This window comes from Podarcis filfolensis (genome assembly GCF_964270895.1).
Source record: "Podarcis filfolensis genome assembly, chromosome: 5".
Taxonomy (NCBI): domain Eukaryota; kingdom Metazoa; phylum Chordata; class Lepidosauria; order Squamata; family Lacertidae; genus Podarcis; species Podarcis filfolensis.
The window spans coordinates 49,644,604-49,661,647 of NC_139608.1; the positions used below are offsets into that span (position 1 = coordinate 49,644,604).

General features: G+C 41.5%; 1 protein-coding gene across 25 annotated transcripts in view; it reads right to left on the reverse strand.

Annotated features, from left to right (window-relative positions):
• ABLIM1 (actin binding LIM protein 1) overlaps positions 1 to 17,044 on the reverse strand; it is a 215,778-nt gene that overhangs the window by 73,144 nt on the left and 125,590 nt on the right. For all 25 annotated transcript variants that reach the window (XR_014548860.1, XR_014548861.1, XR_014548862.1 and 22 more), the window contains 2 exons: positions 7,540 to 7,666; positions 5,948 to 6,041 (listed from right to left, as the gene is read on the reverse strand). Coding sequence is in view for 6 of the 25 variants with exons in the window: in XM_083616697.1 (XP_083472823.1) it covers positions 5,948 to 6,041; positions 7,540 to 7,666 (221 nt within the window). In the remaining 19 variants the exon portion in view is untranslated. The remainder of the gene's footprint in view (positions 1 to 5,947; positions 6,042 to 7,539; positions 7,667 to 17,044) is intronic.

Genomic DNA, 17,044 nt, shown 5'->3' on the forward strand with positions numbered 1-17,044 from the left:
TATTCTTTTAAAACAGGTACTTGACATATGAAAATTTCAAATATTCATCTCAGCTTCATTGCTAAACCTGAAATTTAACTGGGTTATTAATTGGGTTGGGTTAATTGTAATTTCAGTCTTGGCTGCTACAGTTCCATTACACTGGGATTTCATTCCTTTCTGTTAAACTCAATTCTAATTAGTCCAATTCTAGTGGGAATGATGGAAAGATATGAATCTGTGATCTAATCCCTATAAAATATGTTTTTCAAACTTGGTGACAAATGACATAAGTGGGCTCAGGGAGGGATGGATAAAGTGTAAGTTTAGAGCCACAAGTCTGTGGGTGTTTGGTTAAAAGAAGAACAGGCTGCATCCTTGAAGCAGCTTAAAGTCTAAAAAAAGCATTTATTGCAAGAGCATGACTTTCTTTATTTCTTTCTTTTTTCTCCCAGTCTCCCACCCTGGGAGATCTTTCCTTTCCCACTTTTCACCCAGGGTCCTTCAGCAACCATCCATCACTTTCATGTGTGTATAATCCCCATAATGATCCAGAGCAGAGGACACCAAAGAAACCAAGAAAGAAAGAAAGAAAGAAAGAAAGAAAGAAAGAAAGAAAGAAAGAGGAAGATAAAAGAAGGCGAGAAATAGAAGGGGGGAAAGAAAAAGAAAGAAAGAATACTTCTGATTTTCTGTCTGTCAGTTACATACAAAAAAATTCGGAATATGACTTTTAGAAGCTACAGCCCATTTTGTGAGGTGCCAGATCTTGGCTTGTTGTGATGATGCAACAGCTTGAACCCTGCTTCCCTGTGTGTTTTGGCAAATGTTGGTTACCTCCTTGGACTGAGACCTCAGGCCTTGAGGGCACCCCCTGAAGCATGAACACATCTTATTTTCATGTCATGTCACCTCAAACTCTCTCTTTTAAAAAATGTATTAGTGTAATGAAAAGTTGAAACATTATGGGATGGTATTTCAAACAGCTCACCACACCAACCAGACTCCATTAGCTGCTATATAGATAAAGGAACAGATCGTAGCTGTGAAGTGGTAGTGGTGCCCTGCTCCAGCCTCTACTCAGGGGCAGAACTAGGCTTTATTTCACCTGCATCAAGGACCCAGTTTGCAAGGATGCTCATTTGGGGGGGGGGCTGGGAGCCTCAATGGCGCCCCTCTGGAGGCTTCAGTACAGGCCACATGATCTCCTGCAATGATTTTGCAAAGTTTTTTGCAGAGGTAGACTCCACCATGGGAGCAGGGCTGGGGCGGGAGAGTCCTGTCTAGTCAAGTTGCATGGGATCAACTCCAATCTGTTACCTCTGAGGATGTGGACAGGCTGCTTGGACAGGTGAAACCAACCATTTGTCTCCTTGATCCTTGCCCATCCTGGCTTATAAAAGCTAGTCGGGAAGGGCTGGGCGATGAGCTTCGTGGGGTGGTGAATGCTTCTCTCTGTGAGGGAGCCTTCCCAGACCCGCTGAAAGAGGCGATTATCAAACTGCTTCTTAAAAACCCATCTTTAGATGCGGCCAAAATGGCCAATTATCGCCCAGTCTCAAATCTTCCATTCTTGGGCAAGGTGATTGAGCGAGTGGTTGCTGAACAACTCCAGGCATGCCTGGAAGAAGCGGACCATTTGGATCCCTTCCAGTCAGGATTCAGGCCTCATCATGGGACTGAAACTGCCTTGGTCGCACTGGTCGATGATCTCCGGCAGGCTAGGGACAGAGGTGAGAGCTGTTTCCTAGTTCTGCTGGATCTCTCAGCGGCTTTTGATACTATCGAGCATAACATCCTTCTGGACCGTCTTGAGGGGTTGGGAGCTGGGGGCACTGTCATACAGTGGTTCCGCTCCTTCCTCCTGGGCCGTGTTCAGAAAGTGGTGTGGGGGATGAGTGTTCAGACCCCTGGGCTCTCACTTGTGGGGTGCCTCAGGGTTCTGTCCTCTCCCCCATGCTTTTCAACATCTACATGCAGCCGCTGGGAGAGATCACCAGGGGATTTGGGCTGGGTGTTCATCAATATGCGGATGATACCCACCTCTACCTCTCTTTCAAATCAGAACCAGTGAAGGAGGTGAAGGTCCTGTGTGAGTGTCTGGAGGTGGTTGGAGGATGGATGGCAGCTAACAGATTGAGGTTGAATCCTGACAAGACAGAATTACTGTTTTGGGGGGGACAGGAGGCGGACAGGTGTGGAGGACTCCTTGGTCCTGAATGGGGTAACTGTGCCCCTGAAGGACCAGGCGCGCAGCTTGGGAGTTATTTTGGACTCACAGCTGTCCATGGAGGTGCAGGTCAATTCTGTATCCATGGCAGCGGTTTACCAGCTCCATCTGGTATGCAGGCTGAGACCCTATCTGCCCGCGGACTGTCTCACCAGAGTGCTGCATGCTCTGGTTATCTCACGCTTGGACTACTGCAATGCGCTCTATGTGGGGCTACCTTTGAAGGTGACCTGGAAGCTACAACTAATCCAGAATGCGGCAGCTAGACTGGTGACTGGGAGCGGCCACCGAGACCACATAACACCGGTCTTGAAAGACCTATATTGGCTCCCATTACGTTTCTGAGCGCAATTCAAAGTGTTGGTGCTGACCTTTAAAGCCCTAAACGGCCTAAGTCCAGTATACCTGAAGGAGCATCTCCACCCCCATCGTTCTGCCCAGACACTGCGGTCCAGTGCCGAAGGCCTTCTGGCGGTTCCACACACACATTTATACACACATAATATAAAAGCAGAAAATCATAGATAGTGTAATCTATTGTAGCTATTACTTCTTAGAAATGTTGAGAAGATATAGCCTGCACTACGTTTTTGAAGATTAACAAAATAAACTTTCCACTAAATTAAAGATAAGCCCTCATTCTTTTCATACCATCATTTCCTGTTAAGGATCCAGCAGCCAACAGGAAACTAGCAGTTTTCCACTGATGCTGGTTCCTCTCTGCCCTTGTTACCATGGCAATAGCTCTATAGAGCCTTACTATGTAATACATTATACTTTTTTGTGCATTACTAGAAATTAGCACAGCTTAATTAAGGTTTAATCAGCTGTCACACTTGGTATCATTAGGTGTTCTTGAGCTACAGATTTACAAATTCATCTGCAGTAGATGAGCTTTCCTTTCTACTCCTTGTTCTGAAAGGTCAAAGAGGATTTTTGTTGCTGTTGTTATTGTAATGGTTGCAGTGCCTACTCTTCCTGCTGAATCTCCTGGTTTTATTTTCCCTGCTGGCTTGTTTGGTAAGGATTCATTCTCATTCTGTGGGCTGGACTGCTGACTTAATGTTCAACGCCACTTGCCCCAGTTGTCAAACAGTTCCAGGTTCTCATATGGTTAATTTGAACCTTCCCACTGTTGGTAGTTCTTATCTGTCAAGGACTGTGCTGAGGAGGGCTGCACAGATGAGGAATGGTGGGAGCCTAGCCCTTCTGATCTTCCCAGGAGCAGTGGGACAGTAAAGATTTGGAACAGTGGTTTGCAGAGGGAAACAGTTCAGAAGATAAAAGTTGGGAAGTACTGGGTGGTGAACAGCTAGGAGAAGAACTGGGAAAGAGAGAGAGTTAACAGACTCCGGTTTGCTGGAAAGTGTCCAGGCGATCACTTTAAGATCACAGAGATTAGATAAGGTAGCTGCACAAAAGGCACAGTGGTTGCGAAATCAGGTTGTAAGACGAGGAAGTGACAAGGGTGACTCTGGGGGAAGTGGGTGTAAACCTTAATAAGGAGCACCTTTACTCCGAGAATGGGCTCTTTGTTCTTTCGCTGTGATCATTAAAATCTCTTTAAATGGTAAGAGACTATTTTTGCTTTGTTCTGCTTATCCACGGCTAAAGGGAGGGAGGAAGCCACTTCCCCGAAGCCTGACATTATCTGACTCTGAGAGGCCCTGTACTGAATGCAACAAATGGGACAGCTGTAAAATTGGTTCCTGCATCTTTCTTGAATTCTATAGCTCATGGTTAGTGAGGAGAGGGCCTAACCACGAATCCCAGATCTGACAACATGCTAATCCGAACCTTGGCTTGGTTCAAAACAATATGGCAGCAAAAAGGAGCAGGGAATAGGAAAGTAGCTACAATCTCTCTCTCTCCCCCACCAGCCCTGTCACCCACGTTTGTGTAGTCCTGATAAGCTATAGTTTGCTTTACTGTGTCATGTGAACCAGGTCAATGTCTCCATCTCATTTGAAAAATTATTGCTTCTCGATATCCATAGAACTCATTAAGTTTTGTAATCTCCACCAGCTGAGCAGTAATGACTCAAAATCCAATTTAATAAGAAAGGTGAGGAAAAACATGCTAGATACACAACCTCAATCTTTATAAAAACCCAGAGTTTCCTTTTATAGGGACTAGTGCTGCCCTCTGGTGTATTTCTTCTATGGCAGTACTGGTTTAATCTATCTAAATTGCACACACATCTTCTTATCAAAATCTGTGGAAAACTACACAGAGAAAAGATTTTTAAATGTTCACAAAGCAAACTAAAGTAAAAGAAAATGTTACAGCAAGTAGGAAATGCACTGCTCCAAAGCATTCATACATCTACTTCTGCAAAAATACCAGGAAGAACATGCTGAAGATGTTGAATAATCCATCATTTGAGCTCCAAAAAATTAAACATAATTGGCAGCCATTTTTTGTTGATTCCTATTTTCTAGTGACATTGTCAATCCTGTAAGGGGACAGCGTTGGTGAGGTCTATGGGGAGTATGGGAGAAATTGGTGAGGTCTAAGGAGGGTTAGGGAAAGGGGTTGGCAAGCCTAGCAAGCAGGGGAGCTGCTGTGTGTGTGTGTACACACAAACACACAGTAAAAAGAACTCTCTTCATGTGAACCAGGAAGTAACTTATTCAAATGAAGAAGATATCTTAAATCATTCCCAGGGATACACAAAAAGAGCTGCTCATACACATCAATGAAGAAATGAATGGATTTAATATAGGGAAAATATTAGAGAAATGAGCCTAATGAGAGATGAGTATTCTCAGTGGGTATGGAACACTGATTGACTGGTTTTTGCAAAATGAAAATTGGGCAAGGTAGTGGAATGGGGTGGCTGGAATCCTGAAAAAAAGCACCACACACTGTAAGCTTCTGTTGTAGGGTTCTACTTGTCTGATACTATTTCTAAGTGCCACCAACAAGCATAGGGCTTATACAGTAAGTAATCTAGTGCTGGCTAGTGTCTACTAGGAGTGCCAGGGCAGACAGCAGGGACCTCTTAACAGTAGGTGGAACCAGAGTCCATGACAGGAAGAGCCAACTAGTTCAATTTTGTCCCCATGCTCCTCCCTGTTGAGTTGTACAAAGGCAACTGAGACTAAGGAAGTTGAGGGAGGCGAGAGGCAGTACCCTGGACTGGTTATAAGTGAAAATGAAGGCAGGAGCATATAGCTGGGGGCAAACTGGGGATGGTGTGGCAGTGCTCCATTCACCTCAATGGGCCAGGCTCCACTAGAGTAATATATGAAAAATAGCCAGACAAAAACACAAAGCTCAGGAATATTAGAATGGCTAAATCTCTGTCAATGGAAGGAAAAGCAGTTTCCACCACAAAGAAAATGACAATGAATTTAAGTCAGGGATAGCAAACTGGGTCTGGCCAATGGGCCAGATCTAGAATTGGCCCATCATCCATGGGCTACTTTTGAGGTCAAGAGATTCAACTTCAAAGGAAGAATTGGAAGTTCACTCTACACAATTCTGTATTGTTATTTTCTACCTTTGCAGATACTTCAGATCCTTTCTTGCAACAAACATTTTCCAGGACTAAAGAGTACTCTTTTTTAAAACTACATTTAAAGTATATCCTTTTAATATTACAAAATATTACAGTAGAATGAAGTGTTAGCCATGCTCCTACTGTACAAAAATATATGCTTCATTTCTTCTCCTTTAAACAGAAAAATACCAATGGATAAAATACTGTTACACTAAGCCATGCAGCTCTCTTACCTCTAGGACTTTCCCAGTGATGAACTGGTGGCATGCTTCACATTTGACACCAAAGAGAACCTGATAGTCCTTTTCACAGTAAGGTGCACCATCTCTGAAAGTAATCCACATGATGTAAATCAGTTTCTCCAATATGCTAAATGCATATTTGATGCATTGAAACAGCTGGGGTGAAGACAAGGTAGCTGTTTTGCACTCAACAATAAAAAAATGTGTCTGTGCAAGTATAATGGCTTCAGCCTTGTATACCTGAAGGAGTGTCTCCACCCCCATCTTTCAGCCCAGAAACTGAGGTCCAGCTCCAAGGGCTGCCCAGCAGTTCCCTCATTGCAAGAAGTGAAGTTACAGAGAACCAAGCACAGGGCCTTCTCAATAGTAGAATCTCCCTGTGGACATCCCATCAGATGTCAAAGAGATAAACAATTATACAACCTTCCATAGACACCTGAATCAGGAAGCTTTTAATGTCTGATTTATTATGTGTTCTTTTATATTCTGTTGGAAGCCACCCAGAGTGGCTGGAGCAATGCAGTCAGATGGGCAGGGTACAAATAATACGATGTTGTTGTTGTACAAATAATATGTTGTTGTGGTTGTTGTATGAGCATGGCTGCCTCACCATGCCATCCACTACTGCTAGGAATACTTAGGATAAATGAGAGTATGTCTGACAGTTTAGAGAACTGATCTGACATCAAGTGTCACGTAAGCCAAGGAAGTGATGCAGATGCCCTGATCAAACAGTTCTATTTTTATGTTTATTTTCAGCACCACTTTGTTTCCTTTGGTATCCTCAGTGACAGAAAAATCTTCCTCTCTCTCTTTTTTTTAGCACCATACAAGCGTCATGGTGTGGAACAGAGGTGTAAATTATACAGGTAGAGCTGTCAATTACACAAGTCAGATAAGAAATAATGGACAGTGCAGTTTATATTAGAAAAGTTTTATCTGGCCATTCAAGCAACAACATTCAGCAAAGATCTGCCTGGAATCAAGAACCTCATGTATTTCAAACACAGATGGATGCATTTATGACACCTATTATTTTAATCTGGCTGTTCAGTTAGCGCCTTGTATATTGTGCAATATTTCTCTCTTGCCTCTGAAGAATCAGCAATTGCTGCAATTTGAGAAGTGATACTTGATGGAATGACGGCTTACTCTATCTGGGAAGATGAGTGGACACACATTGATTCTCTATGTGATATGGAGGGAGGTGGAATATAGTGGAAGCAGATTAGATTGTACACTCCTCCACTTCATAAGACAGAGATGCGCAGTGATCTGTTACCAAAATCTATTGCAATTTCTTATGCACTTGCAGACATCTAAGGAGAAGGGAGGCAATACCACTGTATCGCTGTCTAGTTCACATTATGGTCCTCTGATAAGAATGAATCCTGCTGGGCAAAGGGGTCGGTTCTACTGTGGGTATTACCAGTGGATCAAGAGCAGGACTTCTAGCTGAGTACTCACCAGTAGGAACACTAAGAGATCCTGTCGTAATATATCTTTGGTAATGTCACTTATTCAAAAAACGGGTCAAACCACTGTGAATTTAATGAAACAAAGATAAATGGGGGGCTGCTTACTTGCTGATGTATTCTCCAGTCAGGACTTTTGCACAGGCCTTGCATTTGAAGCATCCCAGATGCCACTGCTTATCCAGTGCTAGTAATGCTTGTCCATTCTTTATATCTCTTCCACAGCCTGCACAATCTGCAAATAAAACAATATGCATAGATCAGTTGACCTGCGTTTCCCCCAGCCAGCCACTCCAAGATTAGACCAGCTACCATCTGTATGAAGCAATATAATATACTTTATGTACTCCAGTACATAAATTCTATGTAGAACAAAAATTCTAAAACATCTGGCTGGCAGACCAGGCCACATGTTGCATATATTATTTTTAAGTTTAGATCCAGGCAAATATAGCTCTGTCTTTGAAAGAAAACAACTGACAATTTTCTTCCAGCTTCACCAAAATGCAAGAATATGATTAATTTTATTTTTGCATACAGCTACTCTAATTAGCATCCAGGATCAAACATTTCCCCCTTTCAAGGAGTTGGGGCTGACAATCCTTTTTATCTCATTCCTCTCATTGTCGTTTACATTTCTACCCTCTAGATGGCAGCAACTCTCTAAATGTTGTCATGAAAAGCTAGTAGGTAGAATATGTAAGGGGTGAGGGTATAAAAGATCGGGTTGTTTTCTTTTAAGGAAATCAGAGCTTCATTCTCTGCTTCTCTTGGGTATAGGTATAGAAAAAGTATACAAAAAGAAAGAATTTCAACAGATATTTCAGGCTGGTAAAAAAAGTAACGGGCTATTAGGCCTAGACCCTACTTCAGAATTTGGGAGTAAAGGCAACCTTGTCCTGATTTTCTGAAATTATCTGAAGCAAGAAAAAAGCTAAGGGAATAAAAGTTGCATCAGGAAGTATGAATGTATCTACCTTCCTTTACGTTACACCCTAGAGTATATTTTCATAAGGTATTGCAAAATTGTGGTCATAAATGTTGGAGCCAAAAAGCTACAAGAAGATTTTCTGCATTGAAAATTGACACAGAAAGTCAATTCAATAACTAAATAAGTGTATTAAAAATTCACAGATGATTGTGATTCATTCAAATAACCAACTTTTTAGTGCAAAACACTAAAAATCTGGTTCCATTATGAAAAATAAACTTTTAAAAATATTGCAATTGGCTTTGTCATTAGGACAAGAAATAAAAGAAAAAACAAAGATCCATTTTGATGCTTCACAGTATCTCAGCTTCACTATTTGCTTTCGACATCCTTATATCAACACACACCAACTGATGTGAAGCAGCAGTCAATGAACAATGAAAGGGAAACCAGTCGAGTCACTGTGGAAAAGGACTAGTTCAATTAGTATAAAAAAACACCCTGATCTGTGCAGTTCAAACTATTCATGGAACCTTTTGAGTGTAAATGCCCAGAAAGCCATTGTGCCAATGTGGCTACTGGAACCTCTTGCCCTTATATTGTAATGAAATATCATGTGTTGTCATGTGAGAAGAATTTTTACCCTGGCTACAAGTTTCACAAACCCACAAAAAGCCAGTTAGACTTCCAAAAGCCACTGTTTTTATTAATTAATTATTCCCTGTAACATGTTTTGCATAGCTCCAAAAGCATGCAAAAATACTCTCCAAATCAATGAAGTGATGTCACTGAATGTTGGACTAGCTTGTTATACTGCAACTCTTAAATTATAATTTCCTTATAGCATCTAGCTGCTGGACAGGATACTGAACTAGAAGAAACACTGATCTAACCAGTGAAATGAACACTGCCATTGTGTCTTACTTGTGAGCTTTCCAGAGATGTTTCACTGGCCAGATCAGTAGACAGAATATCAAGTTAGAAGGACCATCAGTCTGATCCTGGATGACAGTCTTTATAGTCAGACAGTACAGGTCAGGTGTCCCCAAATGGTATTGAGTCATAGTAACAACAAGCCCTAAGTTGCATATATTTTGGTTAAAAGGGAAAGTGCTCCAGGGCGACTTTAGAATGTCCAAAAGATCTCCTATTTGATGCCCAACAGCCAGGAATTTGAACTAGCCATCAAAAAATATGAAAAAAATATTTACTTGGGGGCCAGACATGAAGCTGCTCTGTGTTGTTCCAAGAAGCAAATGTATTCAGACTATGGACGGTGAAGAGATTGCTTCTTCCTATCTGCATCATTTGCACAGGTGCTCTGTTCCCTTGGGGTGCCTCAGGGTTTGCTGCCTGTATATTTATAGGTATTTTTAATTGTTTAATGTACCCCTACATTGATTAAGCAGTTTATACATTCCTTAAAATATAATCATCTTCCTCCGCCAAACTTAGCCACTATAATGGACCCATCCAATGATCTATCATGTACAAATGTGGAAAAAATAATCCCCCATTCCATTTAGCTGTACCTTGTTTTGATAAAGAGAGCTATAGATGAGACCCCATATTCTGAAATGCACAATAATGCAGAGCCCATCAGCCAAGTAGCATCAAGAAATAAATCTGTCAAAGAAAATGCTTCAAAGCCAATTTATTTTACTTTTGCTAAGAGCAAAACAAATCCTTGCCAGAAGCTACAGAAGAGCCTTGCCATCAAAAGTGGCATGCATACAACAAAGGGACCCAATTTCCTCAGGGAAATGAGCTTCATCTTCTAAGAGAGTAACGATCAGAAGCAAGTTTTACGTGACGTCCAAAGTAAAAGCTTATTTTTTGAATTGTGAAAAATATCTTGATTTGTGTCTTTCAAATAGTTTACATTTGTGGGGGGGGGAATCCAATTATATGGCAGTATAAACAGAATTATTGCCCCCCCCCCCCCGCTGCAAAAAAGCATTTGTGTGTGTGTCTTGGGTATAGTTACTTGCTTGAATAGTATTATCAAGCTAAAAAACAGAAATAGATGGTAGTCTGGGCATTATAGGCTACATCAAGTTTTCTATTTCCAGAGAACATTTTGCACATCAACTTATCTCCTGAGAATCTCCTGAGCATATGCCACAGGAACCATGCACGCTCCAGTGGATTATGGAGCATGTTTTAGGGAGCATGTTCTACAGCTGGTGAGACTTATGATAGAACCTGGTGGACAGCTTGACAATTCCAGAACACAGCTTTGTGGCTGCCCATTTTAAGGCAAGGCTGGGATAACTGTGGTCCTCCAATTGTTGATGGACTATGGTTTGTACCATTAGCTATGCTGGCAAGAGACTACTAGAGCTACAGCCCACCATTACCAGGAGGACCACAGCTTCTGCATCACCATGCTAGGGGAGGGCCATAAGGATGAGATTGTCCGCTATTATTATTATTATTATCATCACCCTTTATTTTTCTTCATCATTACTGTACGATTTTCTGAAACACCTTTTGACAATCATTGTTATTAATAGTTTGCTTTACTCCCTTATGAGTACTTCATACAACGACTGCTTATAACTCAAAAGAGACAGTTTTTTTGGCCAAACACACAACAGCTCTTAAAGGTCTAGTTTATGTTAGCATATTCAAACCCACAACAATCGGAGGAATTCAACTGCAGGTATCATGCTCCTGGACAGTCGTTGCGCCACTGTACTTAATGAATATACAGAGCAACTAACTGAACAGTGAAGGGTAGTATACAGTAAGACAAGAAGTAGGTAGGGCACAGTCCCATCTAGTGGAGTTCTAGGCAATCAGTATACATGCCCTTGTACTAACTGAAGAGCTGGCTCACTGATGAGGTGGGATGAAGTGCCAGTCACAGCACGCACACGAACACGAACACACACACACACACACACACACACACACACACACACCTTGTAAGAACACTCCCCCCTCTCACCCAGTCTGTGAGAGCAGGGAGGTTCCAGCATGGTGCATTGCCGCTCCTCTTTCCCACCTCTGGGATGGAGAAGATGCTCTGCAACGCCTTGTGGAATGCTTCCTCTTCCCACTGAGACTGCAAGAGGGGAGGTGTTCTGCTGCTGAGCTTTGCCACTCCCGGGAAGGGAGGTTTGACAAGGGAGAAGTGGTTCCCAAAGCTCCCCTAGCCCAGCCCAGAAGGGTGGCAAGGCTTTGCACTGGCTGCTTCTTAAGAAACCCGCACAAAGCCTCCCTGTTGGATGGGAAGGGAGCTTCGTAAGACATTTCTCCTTAAGGAGAAGTGCTTTCCAAAGCTTTCCCACCCCAGCCTGGAGGAGTGGTGAGGCTTTCCAAGGGATTCGCCTTTCTGAGCCTTTGCAAATCCTTGTCACTGGGCATGTGGGGGTGGGGATTCTACAGGAGCCTTTTCGCCTCAGGCGCCAAAACGTCTTTGGCAACCCCTGACTAACTGTACAAATGTACAGTTTGGGGCTATATGCTAGTCTGAAAGCACAAAAGTCTTCTCTATCAACACTCCCAGTGAACTGTTGCCAAGGCCCATCAGAATGCAACACTTTAAGAAACAGGGGACAGAGAGGATATCTGCTACCTTTGGCCTTCGTGCAGCAGTATGGGAATATGAATACCTCACAACAGAAGTTTTTGACAGAAGACAGTGCTGCAGGAGACATAACTAAAAGTGATCCATTGCAGGGATGGCTTTTTTGTGAAACCAACTTGGATTTATATTTACTGTTTGTTTCTACATGCTTCTATATTAGGATGTGATGGTGGAAGATTAGAACACGCATATTTGAGACTAGAGATATATATCTCATATCATTTCAAAAAGCAGCTGAGGGCAGAGTCAGAAAAAGGGAATAATATTGCTTGGGGATCTAATCTAACTGGTCTGTATTTTGCCAATGCCTGCAATAAAATGCTTTTTATAAAATAAATCTATTTTGACATATCATAACTGACGTTCACCATACGCAAATGTCATGCCCTATATAATCACTTTCACTGCAGGCTTTCTAAGCTATGTTCTTACAGTTTACAACACAGTGACACTTTGTTTAAACTCTGTTCTTTCAACTTACATTGACACTAATACACATACATGCAAACTTACACACCCCCAGTTGAAATAAAAAGATTTAAAGTTTCTCTGTGCAGAATCGTAACACAGGAACCTGAGAGACCTGGAAACCATACATTTGCACTAAGAAATAGTGTGGATTCTGCAATGGCTACTATGACACAGCAACAAGAAATCTATTTATTTTCAGTACCACAATATTTCCTTAGTATCAACAGATATATAGCATATGGAGGCAAAATTTAAACCCTAGTGAGTGCCTGTGATTGGGCTGCACACAGCAAAACCTGGTATAACACAGCAAAACAACACACACAAACATCGGGGGTGGGGAGAGATCTTACTACAGTCACCATAAATCACGTACACTGTTATTACTATGCAAAACCAGCCCAGAAAATCACCAATAACATACAAAAAATTCATAACATAACAAGATACAATGGGTGATCTTCATGAGTTTTTGTGTACAGTTTTTGTGTACAGTTACAGTTTATAGTGTGGTATACTCATCTGAAAATTCATTCATTTTGAATAAATCATGTAAAGCATTAGGCAGGCTACACTCCAAACTTGCAAACCATATTCCATTATATTCTCACTAAAGCACAGTGATATGGCAACCTTCTACCTCCTCTGCTTCTGAATACCAGTTGCTGGAAACAGCAGAGTGGAGAGTGCTATTGTTGCTCAGGTCCTGCTTGTGATTTTCCCACAGGCTTCTGGTTGAGAACAGAATGCTAGACTAAATGAGTTGTCAGCCTGATCCAGCAGGCTCTTCTTATGTTCTTACACTCTTATAATGTTGTTCCCATGGATCCTTTTATCCATATAAATATAAAGCACAGCAGCATGGTGTGTGGGAGGGAGGGATGTAGGTCGCCATTAACACAGTGCTATTTACTGAAATTTAAGATATCTTTTTTACTTCTCCTCTGAGAAAAATTTCATTGTTGTATATAGAGAACAATAATCCACTGATGTTTAGCCTCCAAGAGTATGAGATATATCTCACTGGGGACTTGATTAATCCCTTCAGGGACAAAAAACACGCAGCAAGATTTCAAGGTCTGTCTTATCCAGGCCTTGAACAGGGCAATTTACCAGTGGCTCCCTATCATCTTATGAATGCCTTGTTCACTTAATGTACGATAGGTGAACCTGTTTCTCTCTGGCAGATATTTAATAGTATACCTTTTTGGCACATAAACACTTAATGTGGAGAGAACACAAGAGCATTACAAGGACAAGGTAGGGCAGTCTTAAGTATTATAAATCTGAGGGAGCTATAGGTTCTTCTGTCTCTCACACACAATTTTTTAAGGGTGTGTGTGAGAGCAGAGAAATAATTTATATATGGCTGGCAGGCAAAAAAAGAGAATGAGATGGAGCCGGATATGTCATGACTGGCAAAATTAAACCTGTAGAACCACAATTAGGGTTGCGTTCGTTCCCAGGAGATCTAATAGTAATTGATGCAATTGTTTCAAACTACAAATATAAAGAGCTGATTTCAAAGGATGCTATCAACAAATCTCAGTCTTCAAGAAGATGGAAAATTGTGAGTACGTATCGAGTGATAAAACTAGGCCTATTGCCTGATTCTGAGCTGTTGACTTACCCCTGAGCCAATTGTGCAATTTTATAAATGCTGTACTGAGCAATCAAACCCTAGATCTTTAAAGTAAATTCAAGGTGTTAGGCAATAACACCAAATGCACTCTGTAAGTAAATTTAATATGCATTCTAAGCAAGTGTGCTAATGGGGGGGGGGTGGAGAAGAGATACCCGCTGCGACCCCGCTGGCTGTCCTGGCTTACGGGATAGCAGCGTGAAGCCTCCGCAGGGGAGCGGGGAGAGGCTGCGCGCAGGTAAGGCTTCCCCAAGAGCCGCGCTCCCTTTAAAAGCCCCCAAGAACTGCACACATTCTCCACACGGTTCTTTAAAGGAAGTGCTGAGCAGAGCCTCCTGCCTGCATTCGTTCCATAAGATGCACACACATTTCCCCTTACTTTTTAGGAGGAGAAAAGTGCGTCTTATAGAGTGAAAAAATATGGTATCTCTTCTCCACCTTTAAATAATATTTTTTTTCTTGCATTCCCCCTCTAAAAACTAGGTGCACCTTATGGTCCGGTGCATCTCATGGAGTGAAAAATATGGTAGCTTTCTCTCTACTAATCTTCCCAACGTAGCACGTAGAAATCTCTTAGATCCATGATATTTTGATCCCTCTCAGTGTACAAGAAGAACCAATTTGCTTCCAAAGCAGCTCCTTTTCAAATTCTATTCTATTTCAAATTTTTAGCAGATTTAAGAAATCTTTCCTTCTAAACAATGGAAAACCATGACAATATGACTAAACAATAAAGACCCTAGTTCAGGGGTAGTCAAAATGCTGTGCACCAGAAGATATTGGACTACAACCACTATCATCCTTGATCCTTGGCCATGCTGGTTGGGGTTGATGGGAGTTGGAGTCCAACAACATCCAGAGGGCACCATAGTAGCATAATTTTGATGTTCCATGTCTGGGGATCTCTGTTCACAAAGAGAATATGGACACAGGGAGATGCTATTGTTGTGGTCTGGAAATGTTGTCAGAATAGGAGTTATAAAACAGAAAGAGGCCTGATAAAAGATCAGGGACTTGGGAGGACAGCCAGAGTATTAAAGATTTTCACTCTTCATTTCAGGCAAAGAAGAGGCATCATTCCAGTCATAAATTGTTACCAGGTTAAAGTAATATTTTGGAGCTGATCCTTGGAACAGACAATAGAGCTCTGTTTTGTTTGTTTGGTTTTTGCCTTCACTACAAAGACCGGTTTCCATCTCAATTAGTGTGCAAACTGGGACAGTAACCAAGATGACTAAGCTTTGGACTCAGAATGTTCAGTGGTGGCTGGATCTCTTCTCTCTCCATAAATAAAGACATAAAGGCAGAGTTCTCATGCTCATGGACAGAAACAATGCAGCATCCTCATTATCACAGTCAACAGGAACAAAGAAATCGTGAAAAAACATGCCATTTCTACAGAACCCATTGTATAGCATTTATACATTCTCAACAAGCTTAACTTCATAAAATTAGAATAGTCTTCATGCTTATAATAGATTTCATAAGATTGAGGGGATGGAGCAGTAAATTGAACCTGTGTACCCCTAAATTCCTGAGCAGTACTCTTTTCCAAATTATTTTCCTCCTCCTCATTTTCATTCAGTATGTGCCTCTATGGATTTTTAACCATTTCAGTTATCTTGCAATATAGCAAATTCTGAACTCACATTTTCCTTTGACTTGGTCATACGTGTGTGTGTGTGTGTGTGTGTGTGTGTGTGTGTATGTATGAGAGAGAGAAGGCGGGGGGAGGGAGAGAACACCAAGAGCTAAAGTGATCTGAAAAAGAGTGAGCTCCTGGATGGAAATGTTTATTTTTTTCTATAAGCTATTATGTAAATATCATGTTATTATATCTGACGAGTAGAGATCATAGTTCCAAACCATTACAATTCCCTTGGCTCTGGCCTCACAATAAAGTAACTCTGCAGTTACTGTAATCCGTTACCTATAACCTTGGCATTTTCTATCTAAATGGCATTAAAATTTCAGGTTCCGGACTGATCTCCATGGACATCAGACCTGCTATCTTCGAGGCAAACTGAACAAAGGATCTTCATTTTAGAAGCAACCAACGAAAGGGTGACAAGTCCGCTCACCCTTTCGGTGCTGTGGTGTTGCAGGACAGCAGAGGTTCCACAAAGGCCCCAATGAGGGAATTGTAGCATGGGTGCCCCATCCAGATAGGTGGCGGGGGCTCTCCCCTGCCATTGTGTCATCTCCAGCCTAAGTCCTGCACATGTGATTATTCAAGGTTCCCACTCAAGAAACAACCCTATGAACATAAAGATGTTTCCTCCAAGTGTCCTTGCTCTCCATGCAATCATTAATTGCATAGTTGTGAGCACCTGAAAACTGCTCCTGTTTTGTCGCTCCTAGGGCACTCCAAGATCCCCCCTCCCTGCAGAATGTTCCTTAGGTGTATCAATTTGCAGCGCCTCAGAGACCTTTTGAAGGCTTTTGAGCCAATGTTTCTATGTTCCATACTGGACAGTTTTCAAAAGTTGTCACTTTCAGAGTACTGTACTCCGAAGATTCAATGCATTGTCTCTTGTCAGTTTCAGTATTCCTGTCAGAAACCAATGGAAGGAAAGGATTTCCATTCAATAGCTCACTTGCTCCTTTTTTTCATCCATTCGTCTGAATTTGAAATTGATGAATTAGAAACTAATGGGGGTGCATTTATTTTACCTTCAATCTGATTATATCACTGAGTTCTGAAAGTTGTGTTTATTGAGAGATTTAACACACATAGCCCTTGTATGAAAATAAACTCACTTTCTCTTTTATCACAGCTAAAATATGCAACTATCTATGCTTTTAAAAAGGAAAGACAAACACCCAATATTATCACCATAAACATACAACAAAAATTTCACTGGAAGATACAATAATCCTCTTTTATCTAAAATCTACAACTAAGGCAATTGAAAATTTTTAGCATCCTTCTTTCTCTACCTATCTCAAATAAGCTTTCTTGCTAATCTACTTA